The sequence below is a fragment of the Phalacrocorax carbo genome, chromosome 2, assembly GCF_963921805.1.
Source record: "Phalacrocorax carbo chromosome 2, bPhaCar2.1, whole genome shotgun sequence".
In the NCBI taxonomy this organism is placed as follows: domain Eukaryota; kingdom Metazoa; phylum Chordata; class Aves; order Suliformes; family Phalacrocoracidae; genus Phalacrocorax; species Phalacrocorax carbo.
Window position 1 is genome coordinate 25,456,246 of NC_087514.1, and position 14,033 is coordinate 25,470,278.

At 39.0% G+C, this 14,033-nt stretch overlaps 1 protein-coding gene across 1 annotated transcript in view; it reads right to left on the reverse strand.

Moving 5' to 3' along the window:
* Positions 1-14,033, reverse strand: part of CPQ (carboxypeptidase Q) — a 168,330-nt gene that overhangs the window by 18,048 nt on the left and 136,249 nt on the right. Inside the window, exon 8 of the mRNA XM_064442350.1 lies at positions 13,151-13,352. Coding sequence (XP_064298420.1) covers positions 13,151-13,352 — 202 coding nt within the window. The remainder of the gene's footprint in view (positions 1-13,150; positions 13,353-14,033) is intronic.

Sequence of the window (14,033 nt, forward strand, 5' to 3'; positions counted from 1 at the left end):
ACAGCCCATATTATCTTGTTGTAGTAATATATGATGCAAAGAACTGCAGTTTCATGGAATCCTTAAGACTGGCAGACAACAAAAGGCAGAGCTGGGAAAAGCTGGGCTTTTCATTTTGCAGAAAATGACACAATTCTGCTTTTCTCTTTTCTGAACTCAAATGAAGATAAAAGGCACCCCAAACTTTTCTCACAAAGTGAAATAAAACAGTAAAAACAAATACTCCAATCACGCACATTTTCTCAATTTAATACATATGTGAAATGAAAACCATTAAAAAATAGTTTCTGTAACTGCTCTAAATTTTAACTGAATATTTATTCTTAGTGGAACTCACCATTCTGTTATTTCCTATTACAGTTTCATCAAAATAGATCTTTTTAATGCAAATCAACATTTCTCAATATCTTTCTTTACTTAAAGGCTTAAAGAGCAAATCTGCCTACAGAAACTACTTCTGCAATGCATTCTAACTAAGAAGAAACCCAAAACATACACCTAGGATCAATGCTTCTCATGCCAGTCATAAAAGCACTGTGATCTCCAGATGCTACCAGAATATACTATGATCCAGCACCTCAGTCTGTGCCCTCAGTATATATGATGGCTCCCTTTGAACTAACTTTCTGATCCCATAAAAGATGTATAAAAGCTCAAAGTTATGTTAATCACTGAGGACACCAGAAGAGACAAAGAAAATTATGTCTGTTGTAAGGTTGGTCCAAACTGGATGGACAGTGTTCTTAGGGAGTAATAAATGGAAGAATGTATAGAGTGGGCCACCACAGGGGTCTGAGGCTATTTGATATTTTCATTATAGACCAAAGCAATGAAGTAGAATCTCCCTACTCTAAGAGACGACACCAACCAGTGATGTACAGCAGGGACACTGAGGGCAAGATGAGAATTTTTTAAGTGATCTTCACAAACTGGAGACACTTAAAAAAACCCAGGATGTTGATCAGTAGGGGCAAGTATAAACTACTACACCAATAAAGGAAAAAATCAAGCCTGCTGCAAGAGGAAAGAAATAACCATGTCTCTGGGTTCATAACGGAAAGAAATGAGAGCTAACACACTTAAGTTGCAGCAGGAAAGACTTAGGTTAGGTACTAGAAAAATCTCCCTACGCACTAAGAATAGCACTGGGACAGACCGGTTGGTCTATAATGTTTCCATTACAGTAAGTCTTCATGAACAGCAAAAACAAACGTGAAAGAAATGACACAGGCACTGGCAAGACTGTCTTGGAAAGAAGGATGTTCAGAGGCTCTCTAGAGACCTTCTTGCCAGCTCTGTGGTTCTTTGAAATCTCGTCTGTTTGTACACATTTCTGAAATAGCTCCTTAACAGACTACAGAACTTCTTTCTCTGGCACTTGACTGGACCCATGACTACAGCCAAGTCTGGCCTGCGAGGCAGAGGGAAATTCAGGATCCCTATTCCAAGTGGACCTTGCATGTAGGATTAAACTAGACATCAAACTTCTGGAGTAAGCTTGTTGCATTTTATGGACAGCCTAGAAAAAAGAACATTACATCAGAAAAATGTCCCGCTGCTAAATATTTCACATGAACTGGAATGCATGTATGTGTGGAAAATAATGCCAAAATTCCTACCTCTAAAAGTTTCCCATTTAGGGAATACAAGGCATAAAAAATTTTGAGAATCACTTCTGTGACTTCACCAGTGCTAAGTTTCTTTTCTCCACACCTGTCTGCTCAGAGATGGGCAACTGAGCATGGGTGTTTCTCAACCTGCTCCCAGCACCTTCCGCTGCGCTTTGACTGTCGTTGCTGTGGGTTTGGATTTGGGGAGGGGGTGAAGCAGGCAGGCAATCCAGACAATCCTTGTTTAGGTAAAACCACTTTACTTTTGGTTTCTTCAAAATAACCTTTGTCCTCAGATAATTTTAGTTTTTCTGTCTTGTATCTCTAATTCACTTTTGTAAGCTGCTTCCAGTAGCTTCCAGCTGGTGAGGTGTTTACGGTACCCATCTCCGATTAAATTTGGGATAGCTGCAAAAAAGCCAATACTCTAAACCCGCATGTCTCTGCTCATAGGGATGGAGAACCTACCCTTTGAGAAACCAAGCTGCTCGATTTCTTTCCTCTCCGCAATGCCACCTTAATGGTTTTCAACAGCTTCCAGTTTTAAAATCATAAGCGTTTTCTAACACATGCATGACCCCAACTGACAACAGATGGATAATGAAGCCCACTGACAACAAACTTACTCTCTTCTTAGTAGCAGACGAAGTTGTACATTTTTAGGAGTAATCCACAATCTCTCAGGATTCTGGAGACCAGAGTCTGAAAATCTCTGCTTTCAGCTATTTCTTTACTTCAGCTTTCTTTAAAAACAGCAGCAGCAACTACAAAAATTCTGCTGTCCCAGAAGGTCATTGCTCAGGTTTAATATAGTTAATAGAACTGAACTGTTTTAAAATCCAGTTTAGCCAGCTAAGCAACAGGAAAAGTGCCCATTTTCTTTGGTGGCTTTCCAAGCCCTACATGGTGATTGAGACAGCGCTGTCATGGGCACTGCAAACAGCCGAGAGCTGTGGACAGAATGGCCCTGATGGATAATAATTCTTAATTAGGTTTTCTGGCTCAGTGGATGGGGAACTTGAATAAACTGCTGCTCATGTTGAGGTGCATGCTTTGTCCTTGCAGACAGATTTGTTTACGTGTCCCTAAAATACATTTATAGGAAGCTCTTTCCACATATGCCGCTATTTTCTTTATATGCATCCATAACATTTAATGAGGTAAAACTACACTTGTGCTAAACAAATGCAAGGTCTGATGATTCCGGCAGAAGACAGACCAACTTAATTAAAAAGGTATTGAAGACTCCTTCCCCTTTATTGTACCTTACAGACAAAAAGTAGCTCCTCAGCACCCCTCACATAACTGCTATCACTAGGGAAACTGAGGAAGCATAAAATTGTTCGGTGATGACGGCAGTTCATGTTGGAGCCAGAACAGTAATCCCATACCTTCTCTCATGCATTCCTATGCAGCCCACAATCCTTTCTTGAGGATTTGCCACTACAAAATACGAACGTATATTCAGTTTCTTTCACAATTAATGTTTTTTCTGGCTGAATTGTCTGGAATTGTTACATGAAAACACACATAGTCTCATTGGAAAGAGAGATATCTGGGGGGGAAAAAAGGGTGCTCGATAAATTCAGAAATTCAGTAGCACTGTGGACCAAATCTGTAGAATGAGTTTTGAAGACAAACTGTTAGAGGGGTTCCCATTCCGAGGTTTATAAATGTTAACCATCCTGGAGAGAGTGCCACTGAAATAATTTTGAACTTGCTCCTTTGAGGAAGATGTCTCTATAAATTATTTCTGAGCTTTGTATTTGTTCAGCTAGGTCTACTTTTAAAAACATTCTTCAGAAGCCTCAGACATTTACACCCAAAATGTCACCTGCAAATGCAAGTGTGACCAGTTCGCTGCTGAAGGAAGGGATGAGTTTTCTGAGTAATATCTAAAGCTCTGTCACTAAAAAGCTTTCTGATCCTGGATCAAAACCGTACTTGGTTCATACCTCAAATGTGGCCTGTACAGTCAGTCAAGATGTTTTCACAGCCTCCTTTCTGTGTAAAACTTTTAGGTTGCTTTGGAAAAAACGCTGTGGAAGTGTTATATTATTCACTGTATCAGCTATAATGAGTAATGAAGGAATAGTAAGAAAGTAATAACTGTGGTTTAAACTTTAAAGTAACTCTCAGGTCTCTGCTTGGCAGCAGAGTTGGGGAGAAGGGGCAACAGGTATTACTCATGGTATAGGAAGATTAAATTAAGGATTGTTTAAGTAAATGGGGCAAATACAAATTAATGGTAGTGGATGGGCTGCACGAGGGACCTGGCCAATGCCACTGAGAGTTTGCTTCCTATCATCTCAGAAAAGTTGTGGCAATCAGGTGAAGTCCCCAATGACTCCAAAAAGGCCCATTGTAAAATAAAAAACAGCAGGATACAGAGAACTATAAGCTAGACAAAACAACCTTGGTCCCCAGGAAAATTATGGACTGGAGGGGTGGAATAAAAGTGGGTGGAAAACTGACCGGACCACTGAACTCAAGGGGTAGCCATCAACAGTTTGAGTTCTAACTGTTGGTTGGTTATAAATGGTGTGATCCTCAAGGGTTAAACTGAGGCCAGTACCCTTTGCATCTTGAGCAATGGCCCAGAAGACAGGGATATCTTCACTAAATTTGTCTGGAAGGCAGAGCTGCTGTTCAGAGAGCTCAAAATCCAGGAGTGCCATGACAAGGACCTCAGAAAATTCAGTTAACAACAAAAACAAAGTCCTGTACTGGAACAGGACAACCCACTGCAACAGTACGGACTGGAGGCATGCTAGCAGGGTAGCAGCTCTGCAGAACAGGACCTGCAGGCCCTGCTGGAGAAGTCGCATCGGTGAGACCTTGTGGCAGTGAAGGTAACATATGGCGCTTCATTAGCAATAGGGTAGCCAACAGGTCCAAGGAAATTATTTTTTCTAAGTATTGCATCTTCTTTTGGGCCTCCAGTACAAGAAAGGTGTGAACAAAATGGACAGAGTGAACTCGCACTAACACAATCTCCCTGGCTGGATGATCAGCTTGTTCTCATCATTCTTTATCATTCCAATAGCAATTACATCAGCTGTGTTTTGTTGTAATTTTAAACTTGATTCCAAACCACCAATGGAAACTCTGAATAGTTGAGGATGTACCAAGCCCTGAAGAATCCTATTAGAAACACTCATCATATGACTTCATATAGGAAACTACTTGGAGAGTTGCAAGCCAGATCTTAATCCATTTAACCTGTGTCCCTCCCATCAAGGGCAGCTTATGCATGGTCTTCCTGGAACGGTCCACTGAACCACGTATTTTTTATTCAATTTTTAACACTGATGCCATCACAGTTTGTTTTCCAGGAGTGAAATCCACGAATCCACAGATATTTCTGCTGTTTTTCCTAACAGCCATTCTTGATCATTACACACTTGGTGAGAAATCTCCCAACATTTCCTCGCATTTCCTTATTTTTCATACAGTCAAATTCCAAAAATGTAAAAGAAAAATAAAAAAGGATAGAATCACATTTAACTTTCATACTTTTCCATTGGCAAACACTTTCCACCTCCAACTTCCTTACAGAACACAAATTAACCCCCCTTTTTTTTCTATTTACTTCATTATTTGCATGAGCTTCAGTGAAGCCAGAGACAGTTCTAGGAATAAGGCTTAACTAACTTGGACTTCCAAACTGCATATTTAACATGTTAACACTGAGCTCTGTGTGTTAATGTAGGACACTTTGGTTCTTTTAGAATCAACAAATGGCAAATGCTTCCATATGAAAAGAGTATTCACACCCACAGAAACAGAATTCAGCTTTCCTACAGAGCAAACAATAGAGAATTAACATGCCTCTCAGAGGCACGGCCAGAATAAAAACAACCACACCCCAAATCCAAATAAGATTCTCAGTTAGATATTTTCAGTGTTTCTTTTCTGAGACAGAGCACATTCTCCTACTAACAAGGTGAGTGGCAGGAGAAAATTTATTTATAGTTTTTGAAATGTTTAGGAATTTTGTGTGCTTACAGAAGGAACCTATTTTGTAATAGGGTCTTTTATGCCCATCCACCTCGTGCAATTTTTTGAAGAGTAAGTTTCTAAAAGTCAGGAAAAAATTAAACCTTACTGATATTCACAGAAGCAATAGTGACAAAATAGCTTTAAGAAAAAGAAGTCCACTAGCCAAAAAGTGCAAGAACCATTAGAACTTACAATTTTATTTGAAAAACCTTAAGTTTTCATTACTAGATTAATGAGCTTATTTAGTATTTGTACAGTGTTGAATGCACTGGAACAATTTTACTTTAGGATTCTAAAAGCCAACCTGAATGTCAGTGTTTCAAACTAATTTATTGTAATATTCATATAAGATTATTTTAAAGCTGCCTTTCCTCAGTTTTTGGAAAGATAAATTTAAGTACTATGTAATATCAGCTTCTTAACCTGTGTACTGCAAATCTTAGCTTGTGACCACCAAGAAAACTTTGTCAAAAATAAATCCATCACAGATACGGAAGAAAAGAGAATAACTAGAAATAAAATAAGAAATTCAAGTTGTTCAGCTTGAATAGATAAGATATTCTACCCTATAGATTATCTATGATAAGAGTTTTGCAAATATTTTTGGTTTCACAGTTCAAATTTCCTCTGGGATTGGCAAGTTAACAATAGTTCTAGTTTTAAATTGTAATTAGAATTATCTAAATGTTGTACAAATCAAACACAAGAGCTTTTGATATTCAAAAAGATAGTCTGTTTGAAATAGGTGAGGATTAAATGGGGAAGGGGGCATTTCATTATGGAAAATGCTTATAAGATTTAATGGCAGATTCACAGATTTTTTAAGGCCAGCAAGACCCATTACCATCCAATCACACCTTCTGAATAACACATGGCAAAGAACCTCACCTTGTAATTACTGCATCAAGCCCATGCCTCCTGCTTGAATTACCCTTTACTTTTTGAAGGACACCCAAGTCTTCTTTTACACTTTCAAAACGATGGAGAATTCACCAAGTCTGCAAGGTGCTTCCATAGCTCACTCACCTTATCAGAAGAAGGTGTTTGCTTTCTTCCACTTTGAATTTGTTTAGACTCTGATAGACTGAATTGCTAATAGACTATTTTTTAACATAAGGGAGAAAGGTGCTGTAATTAGAAAAATCAAATTGCTTCCCAGCCTAATATGTATGCCGTAGTTGAGTCACCACTTGACATAGTTTTGCATAAACAGAGACATTTAATGTCTCCGTTTTCTCACTGTAAGGTATGATTTCTAGACTTTCAAGTCTTCCTGCAGTTCTTTTGTGATCTTGCTCTTACTAAAATGTCACTTATATTGAGGGAAGTAAAACCACTTAGTACTACCTGCTACTAACTGTGGCATTTGCCCTTGTTTGTGTCAACCTTTCTCTTCTTAGTATTTTTATCAGTCTCTAGTAAATTATTCTTAAAACTTATTCCTGAACAGTGGGAGTTCATAGTTAAGGTAGACTTCAGCAAGTTCACTCAGGAGTAGTCTTCATTTTTTGTCAGAGTAAGTGTGAACGAGCAGTTTTCAAGTATTTGCTACAATCATGAATTATTTTGCCCCAAAGATGACACACTATTTTTGACTTGACAGGACCACCCTGTGCTCTCACATTAGAAATATACATGCTCTAATGAGAAGTATATGACAGAAGCCCTCTTAAGACTATGGTTAAAATTTGCATTCAGGCGCTGTGCCTAATCACCCAACTCCATCCCTCTCTTCAGCAGTACTATTCCAGCTGAGTATTTGCATGGGCTGTGTCTAGTCTACATGAAACTTGCAATTCCGATGCTTCTTGTTAATTATTAGTAGTAGTCCTATACTCCAATATGCCAAAACAAGACTCTAGCCCAAGCAGAACAAAGGTGGAAAGAATTGTATGTAAAGTACAGCCAAGCTTGTCTGGTAGTCAAATAGCACAACTAATAAGAAAACACCATGATTTACAGACTAGTCCTTTCATTAAATGATTAGTCTCAAAGACTTTATTAACTTTATTAAAAGCAGAAAAGGTCATATGAAAGTCTAATATAACTGAGATATTACATTAAACTACGAGCTTTTTAAGGTATCCGCCTTCATAAAAAGTTGCAGCACATTAAATTTATTTAATTACTCTAGAGTAATTTCTAATTCCAAAAGCCCATTTTTATGGAACAATGATAAATTAGAGCATAGATGAATTATTTTACAGATTAATACACACAGTTCTTTCTGCAATCAAGATTTTAAATGGTTCTAATAGCTGTAGCACTTATAGTAGGTTCTTTAAGTGCCAAACAATTATAATTGTTCTCTTAGCATACTGATTTAATTTAATACCTCCCAAGTTGCAGAAAATTTGACTTCTGCAGTGGAACACAGTCATACACCATATTTCCTTTCGGAATGATAAAATAAGATATTTAAAAGGAAACAAATGACCTGGAAAAAGCAACAGAATGTTGCTAATTGTCACAGAACTGTGCTGATATATCTCACACTCATTGAGATCAAGAATCAGGCAAGATATAGGTGTAGACCACAAGCCCCTTACCTCTCATTTCCATGAAAAAATAAATCAGGCTGGCGGTGGTAGTGTGCTTGGTCACATGTCCAGAGCACTGGGACCTCAGCAAGTACAAAAACATAGCAACTATGGGGAAACTAAAATTACCTCAGTACTTGCAATACTATATGTAAAGCTAGTTTTCCGAGCAGTGTTTAGGAGTTTTGTCCAACTTTTTGCTCCATGATCAAGCAAGAGACATTTCAGTTGTGTTAGTCACTTGGTCAGATAACTGGAGCTCTCCATGTGATGCCTATAATAAACATCCCCAATCACAGACCACACAAATGCTACATATTAAAGTAAGGAAGTTAAGTTTAATGTCTGTTTTTAGGGAAACCTTATTCTCTTTCCCTCATCTTATAGGAAGGTCTTCGTCAAGTAAAACATCCCTTACCTGTGACCAATCAAGACAAAGGCTTTTCAGCATTGGCCTATGAAGTCCTAGATTACGTAAATCTGATTCTTCCTCTTTTTCCTTACAGTTTGTATTCTCTTGGCAATAAAAAGAAGCTGAGAAACCAGATCCAAAGAGTCTGCCAAAGTCTGCAGAGAGTATGAATCAGGTACGCTGAGGGGGAATGCTTCATGCGTCACAGTGGAGTATTGCTTCCAAACAGCGATATAGCCAAGAGTGAACAGAGTTTACCTACTTTTAAACTTGGGAAATAGAAAGTTTACCCAATTCTTCATGTCCACCTGGCAACCTCAAGTCAAGGAGTCTTCCCATGACACCACTTTCTCAAACACGCCCCTGGCTGACACTGAGCAGAGGAGCTAGCTTGGCTCAAGCTCGCCAGCAGGCTCGCATTGGAGTTTGGTGCTACAAGGGATGGTGGAGACGGAGGGATGGGTGGCAGCATGCTCTGGAAAAGGGGTGGAACTGAAGGATTTCACCTCTTATGTAATAAGAAAGGAAACCATGCGTGACAAAGTCCAATGTCTAAGGGCCAAAATACATCTTGTTTTAGAAGGTAATAAAGAAGCACTTTATGAAAATATAAAAATGAGATAAATTATATATGGTAGTATATATTTGCCACCTCTCAGAAAATGACTAATAGATTGGGCTAACAATGCATTTTTGATTTCTGAAAAAAGTTAGGTGAACTACCGGTTTATTAGTTTCTCAAAGAATAATTGCTCCTCTTGTGTAATGTAACAAAAAAGCACGACACCATCACCGTGGACACAGATGCACAAACAACCATCAAGGTTCAGAGTGACATTGTAAAAAGGAGTTTCACCTTTAGGTCACTGGTTGAATTTTAAATAGAGGAGTTGCTACATGCCTTTTGGGAGTTGTTTGATATCCTGGACCAGCTCAATCTAAAATATGGCTCAGTTCCTAACAGGCAAGTGTTCCCACTATAAGCACTGCAGCCACAGATAACCTCCCTGATTAGCCCAGCAGAAAGGATCATCCTTGAACCAGCTCTCCTGGAAATGCTGTGTCACAACAGCCGTCCCTCTGCAAAAATAGAAGGAAACCCATTTTCCTCTCCCCTAACATTTAAAGCTGAATCAATATTCACCAGATAACCATAATACAAATAGAATCACTTCATTCACCTTTCTCAGTTTCTCAAGGTTTGCAGGGAAGGCTGACAGCCCTGGCGCAATGACCTTAGGAATTTGTCTAAATCATATTTGAAGCATCCTTTGATCATCGGATACCTTGCTTTTCCAACAAAAATAGCTGAGTGCTGGTCTAGCAGGGTTTCCTTAATGGTTTTTAACACTTTCAGACACCGAAGAAGCCTGTTGTGAAAAAGCATGCAAAGAAACCAAACAGATAAACCCAACCAACCTGTCCCCCCACCTACATTTGCAAATTCTGGCCAAACTTGATTATGATTTAGTGTTGGAAAGGAACAGCTTGGTAAGCGACAGTCTAGCTGTACCCCTAACTAAAAACAAATACGTAATTGAACCCTTGGAAAGAAAGCTGAGGAAGATAATTGCGTAATTAATAAAGGAGGAATCTTTGGACCAATGGTCACCTCAAACTGTAAAACCACAGCATAAAATATGACACCACAAAAACCCCATTTAATTTGATTTATGCTTCATGAAAAAGCAAAGCAAATGTTACACAAATATTTTCAGTAGCTGAAAACTGGCTATCACTAGAAAAACACAGCTACAGACATTCCTCATTGCTGGGCTGAACTGTTCTCAAAATAATCCAATTTAAAGGCCACTGACGGAAATATTTCTAATGCTTTACAGTCACAAAGAATTAAACTACTGTGTTTGGTGCAGATCACCTTGCTCATGCTTTAGAGGTATTAGATAAGCTTTAGTCTATGGTTTGCAAAGCACTCTGAACTCTCCTGGCCTCTCTCACCCTAAAATCTCAGAATAGTCGCTGCTGTTTCCTTGCAAATACATGTAAGTAACGTTATGAATAACGTTTCAGTGCACGCCCATTAAAAATAAACATGCTGGAAACTGCAGAGAGAAAGGAGCCCGAGTCACTCCACCTGTCTCAGGAGCAGCTATGAGCAGCTCTGAAAAACACACATACTGTTGCCCTCTGTGGATCTTTCAGACCAAAAGGAGCAGGAGGACCAGAATTTTAACAGCAGCTAAAAAGGCAAATCCCAGGATCTATTTAACACTGAAAAGGAGACAAATTCTAGAGAAACTATATCAGAAACCATTATTATTGTTCAAGTATACCGTATTTTCTCTCACTGTTGCAGAAACAAAGCCACCAAGTGTATTTGCAAGAAAATATTTAAATAAAATTGATGAAGTGTCAACACTTGACTACTTCTTTAAATTGGACAAAATTATAAAAGCTGTTACACTGTGTTCAGTTTGTTCCAATGTTATTATATACCATGAGGGCTCATTCGAGCAGTAAGAATACTGCAGACAAGGCGTGAAGATTACAAGATGCCTTAGCCTTCTCCCTGGTACAGTACGAAACACAAAGCAGCTGAAATTCTTTTAGTGGAGCTAATTCCTTCCCATCAGGGCTTGATGGGGAAAAAACAAGAATCACTGTTCCTTTATGCTGCAAGAACACTTTGTTATTAGCTTAACAGGAAGTTAAATGAATCAAAGCTTCAGACAGCAAAAAACCCACCATCAATTAATGTGCCAAATTTTTAACAGGAAAGCAAATCAGATTTATTTAGAAACTGAGGCCTCGGTTCTGGTGTATTTATATTTTCCCAAGGTTGAGCTTATAGTTTATGACATTTTTCATAGTTTATGCTTTCTGAGGGGTACAGATGACTATGGGAGAGGGCTCTTGTTTCTGCCCTGCTCCTGCTGAGTGTACTTTACATATGCAGTCCAGGTGACTAACCAAGAGGACCATGGCAGGCTGTAGCTGTTTATGCTCCAGGTACACCTCAGCTGAGGAACAGTGGTGTACAAGAGCTCAATGCACACTGCCATCACAAGCACCACTCACATTACCAACTGAGAACATGGCATTTGGATGTTAGATTTTTCTCTCCCATAATCTGTTGCACTCAGATGGGAAGCACAATGGAAGTCCCCACGGACCATCCGTAATGCTCCCAACACCTTACCTAGGAAAACTTCTGATGCACTTGCATTTTCTAAACACAGGCTGAGTGGTGAGTTCTCATATTCCAACTACAGCACAGACATATCAGTCTGAAATTTGAGACCAGACACCTTTGCAGGGTGCTTACGGGCTGTGGAGGATGATGCATGGCTACAGCCTCTCAGCAGTGCTTACAGTCTCAACTCAGCACATGGTCCTAAAGCTCAAGTAAGGTGCAGAGGCATCTTACAGAGCCTAGGAACATGAGTGCACATCAGTGTCACATTTGTATGATGTTGCACCAAACAGCTTGCACCTCACCTGGAAAGCAGCACACCAGCTAAAGATGAATCCCTAGCTGTTTAACAATATCCATTCATCCATACTTCTTCCCTAGAATAGATATTCTGCTTTGAAAATTAGATATTCATATATTTATCGAGGCAGTCAAATTTATGGTATCTTTGCACACCCGAGCTAAGTGAGAAGCAGAGGGTTCTGCCCTTAAATAAGATGCGTATATTCCATGACTCATTGCTATCTTCCACAAGACCAGGTAAGAAACTAGGCAGTTAATCAAATATTAAGAGATTCTAAGCGTATTGGAACTACTAGTAAAACTGGCATGGGAAATATGCTGGCCTACTTCAGTCATAAAACACCAGAGAAAAAGAACCTTAAAATTTTAAAACTGATCATAATATTTTAAGTATCAGTGTTATAAAACTTTTTTCTTTTGATTATTATTCAAGTGTGGAAACTATAATGGAAATTCACTAAGGCTTCATCCAGGCTGGCCTCTAATTTGGTCTCCTGTGCTCTGCAAGCCCTCATGCTAGTGTGGGGTCTCCTGCATGGGGGTGCTGCCAGTGGTGGATCTCCCTCCCAGCTTGCAAGCTTCTTTGCCAACAAGCTGCTTCTCACTGGGAGACAGACACAATGCTCCAAACAAACCCCTATACCAGTTCAAACTTTGCAGAATTTTACCCCTTTAGCACACCTTGATGCCCCATAGCCTTATAAATGCCACTTGTCAGAAACCTTGTTTATTCAGTGTAGAAATCAGGGAGAAAAAGCCCTGTATTTCAAAGTTGAAATACTACTACTATTAATAAAAAAATTATTTGTTCTGCATTGGAGAGTTCCCCTCCGCCTTAGTTTACTATTTATAAACCACCAGCCTGGGATTAATTATTATAAATCCTTAAAGCTGAAAAGAAGATTTCAGGCATGTTATGTTACGTATAATCTATACCATTATTAAACTGCAGCTCACATATACTTTATGTCCTATTTCTGTTGGTCACCTTTTAACATTTCCGCATTTTACCTGTGGTAAATTATACTCCTTGAGAGAAAGCATTTCTTATTATTTTCAAAAGACCAGACCACCCATCCAGCATGCCACTGCACGGGAGAAGCAGCGTCACCATATAAAGCACACTCACCAGGCACCCCGTTTCTCATCCAGTAATCGATGTCCGTTCCATCTGCGTTGTCGTAAACATCCGTAACATTGATGGGCTGCAGCAGAGTCATGATCTCTTTCACTATGTCCCGAGCTTTAGCATTGCCAGTAAAACCCAGTCCAGATGGCCTGAAGGTGCCCTCATCAGACTCCATGACGATATCGAAGTTGGAGATATTTTCCTAAACATGTAAGGAAAGATATTGTTTTGTGATTGCTATTTTAAAATTGGCTTTAAAATAAGATGCATTCAAAGCTTGCTCGGGCTTTGAAGGATATCACATTTTAAAAAACAGCTCCTGCCTCTTCAGAAACACATTATTTTCAATATACCATATGGTCAACTGGGACTTTGGTTGGAGGACTGAAATGTCAAGGTTCCTCCTGATGTGAAGGAAAAACATCTGGTTTAAGGGAAGTTTCTGTTTCCAAGGTAAGTCCTTACAGGAAACATAAAATTTTAACATTTTGTGCATAAACGGCATAATAACATTTGCTTTTAGTGTGCACTTGGAAGATTCTTTTTAGTTAAAAGAACAAAAATTAGCATCCAGAGGCATTTATTTGCTTCTCATACACTCAGAATGCTGAGTCACAAAGGTTTAATTGGAATAAAGTACTTAGGGACTTTATGTGAAGGAAGGTCTCACTCTTTTTGAGAGGCACATAACTTTTTTTGCAAAATAAAACAGTTTATGGCCAGGTCAAGCAGAAAAAACCTGTACTTCAGACTATCTTGAATGTGACTAAGAAAACTTACTGCAGGTTTTACTCCTGTGCCCAGATCTCATTCCAGAATTTTGTGGCTGTCATGGGTTATTACAAGAAAATCATTACAAAAGATACGTGATAGCAGTGAGTAA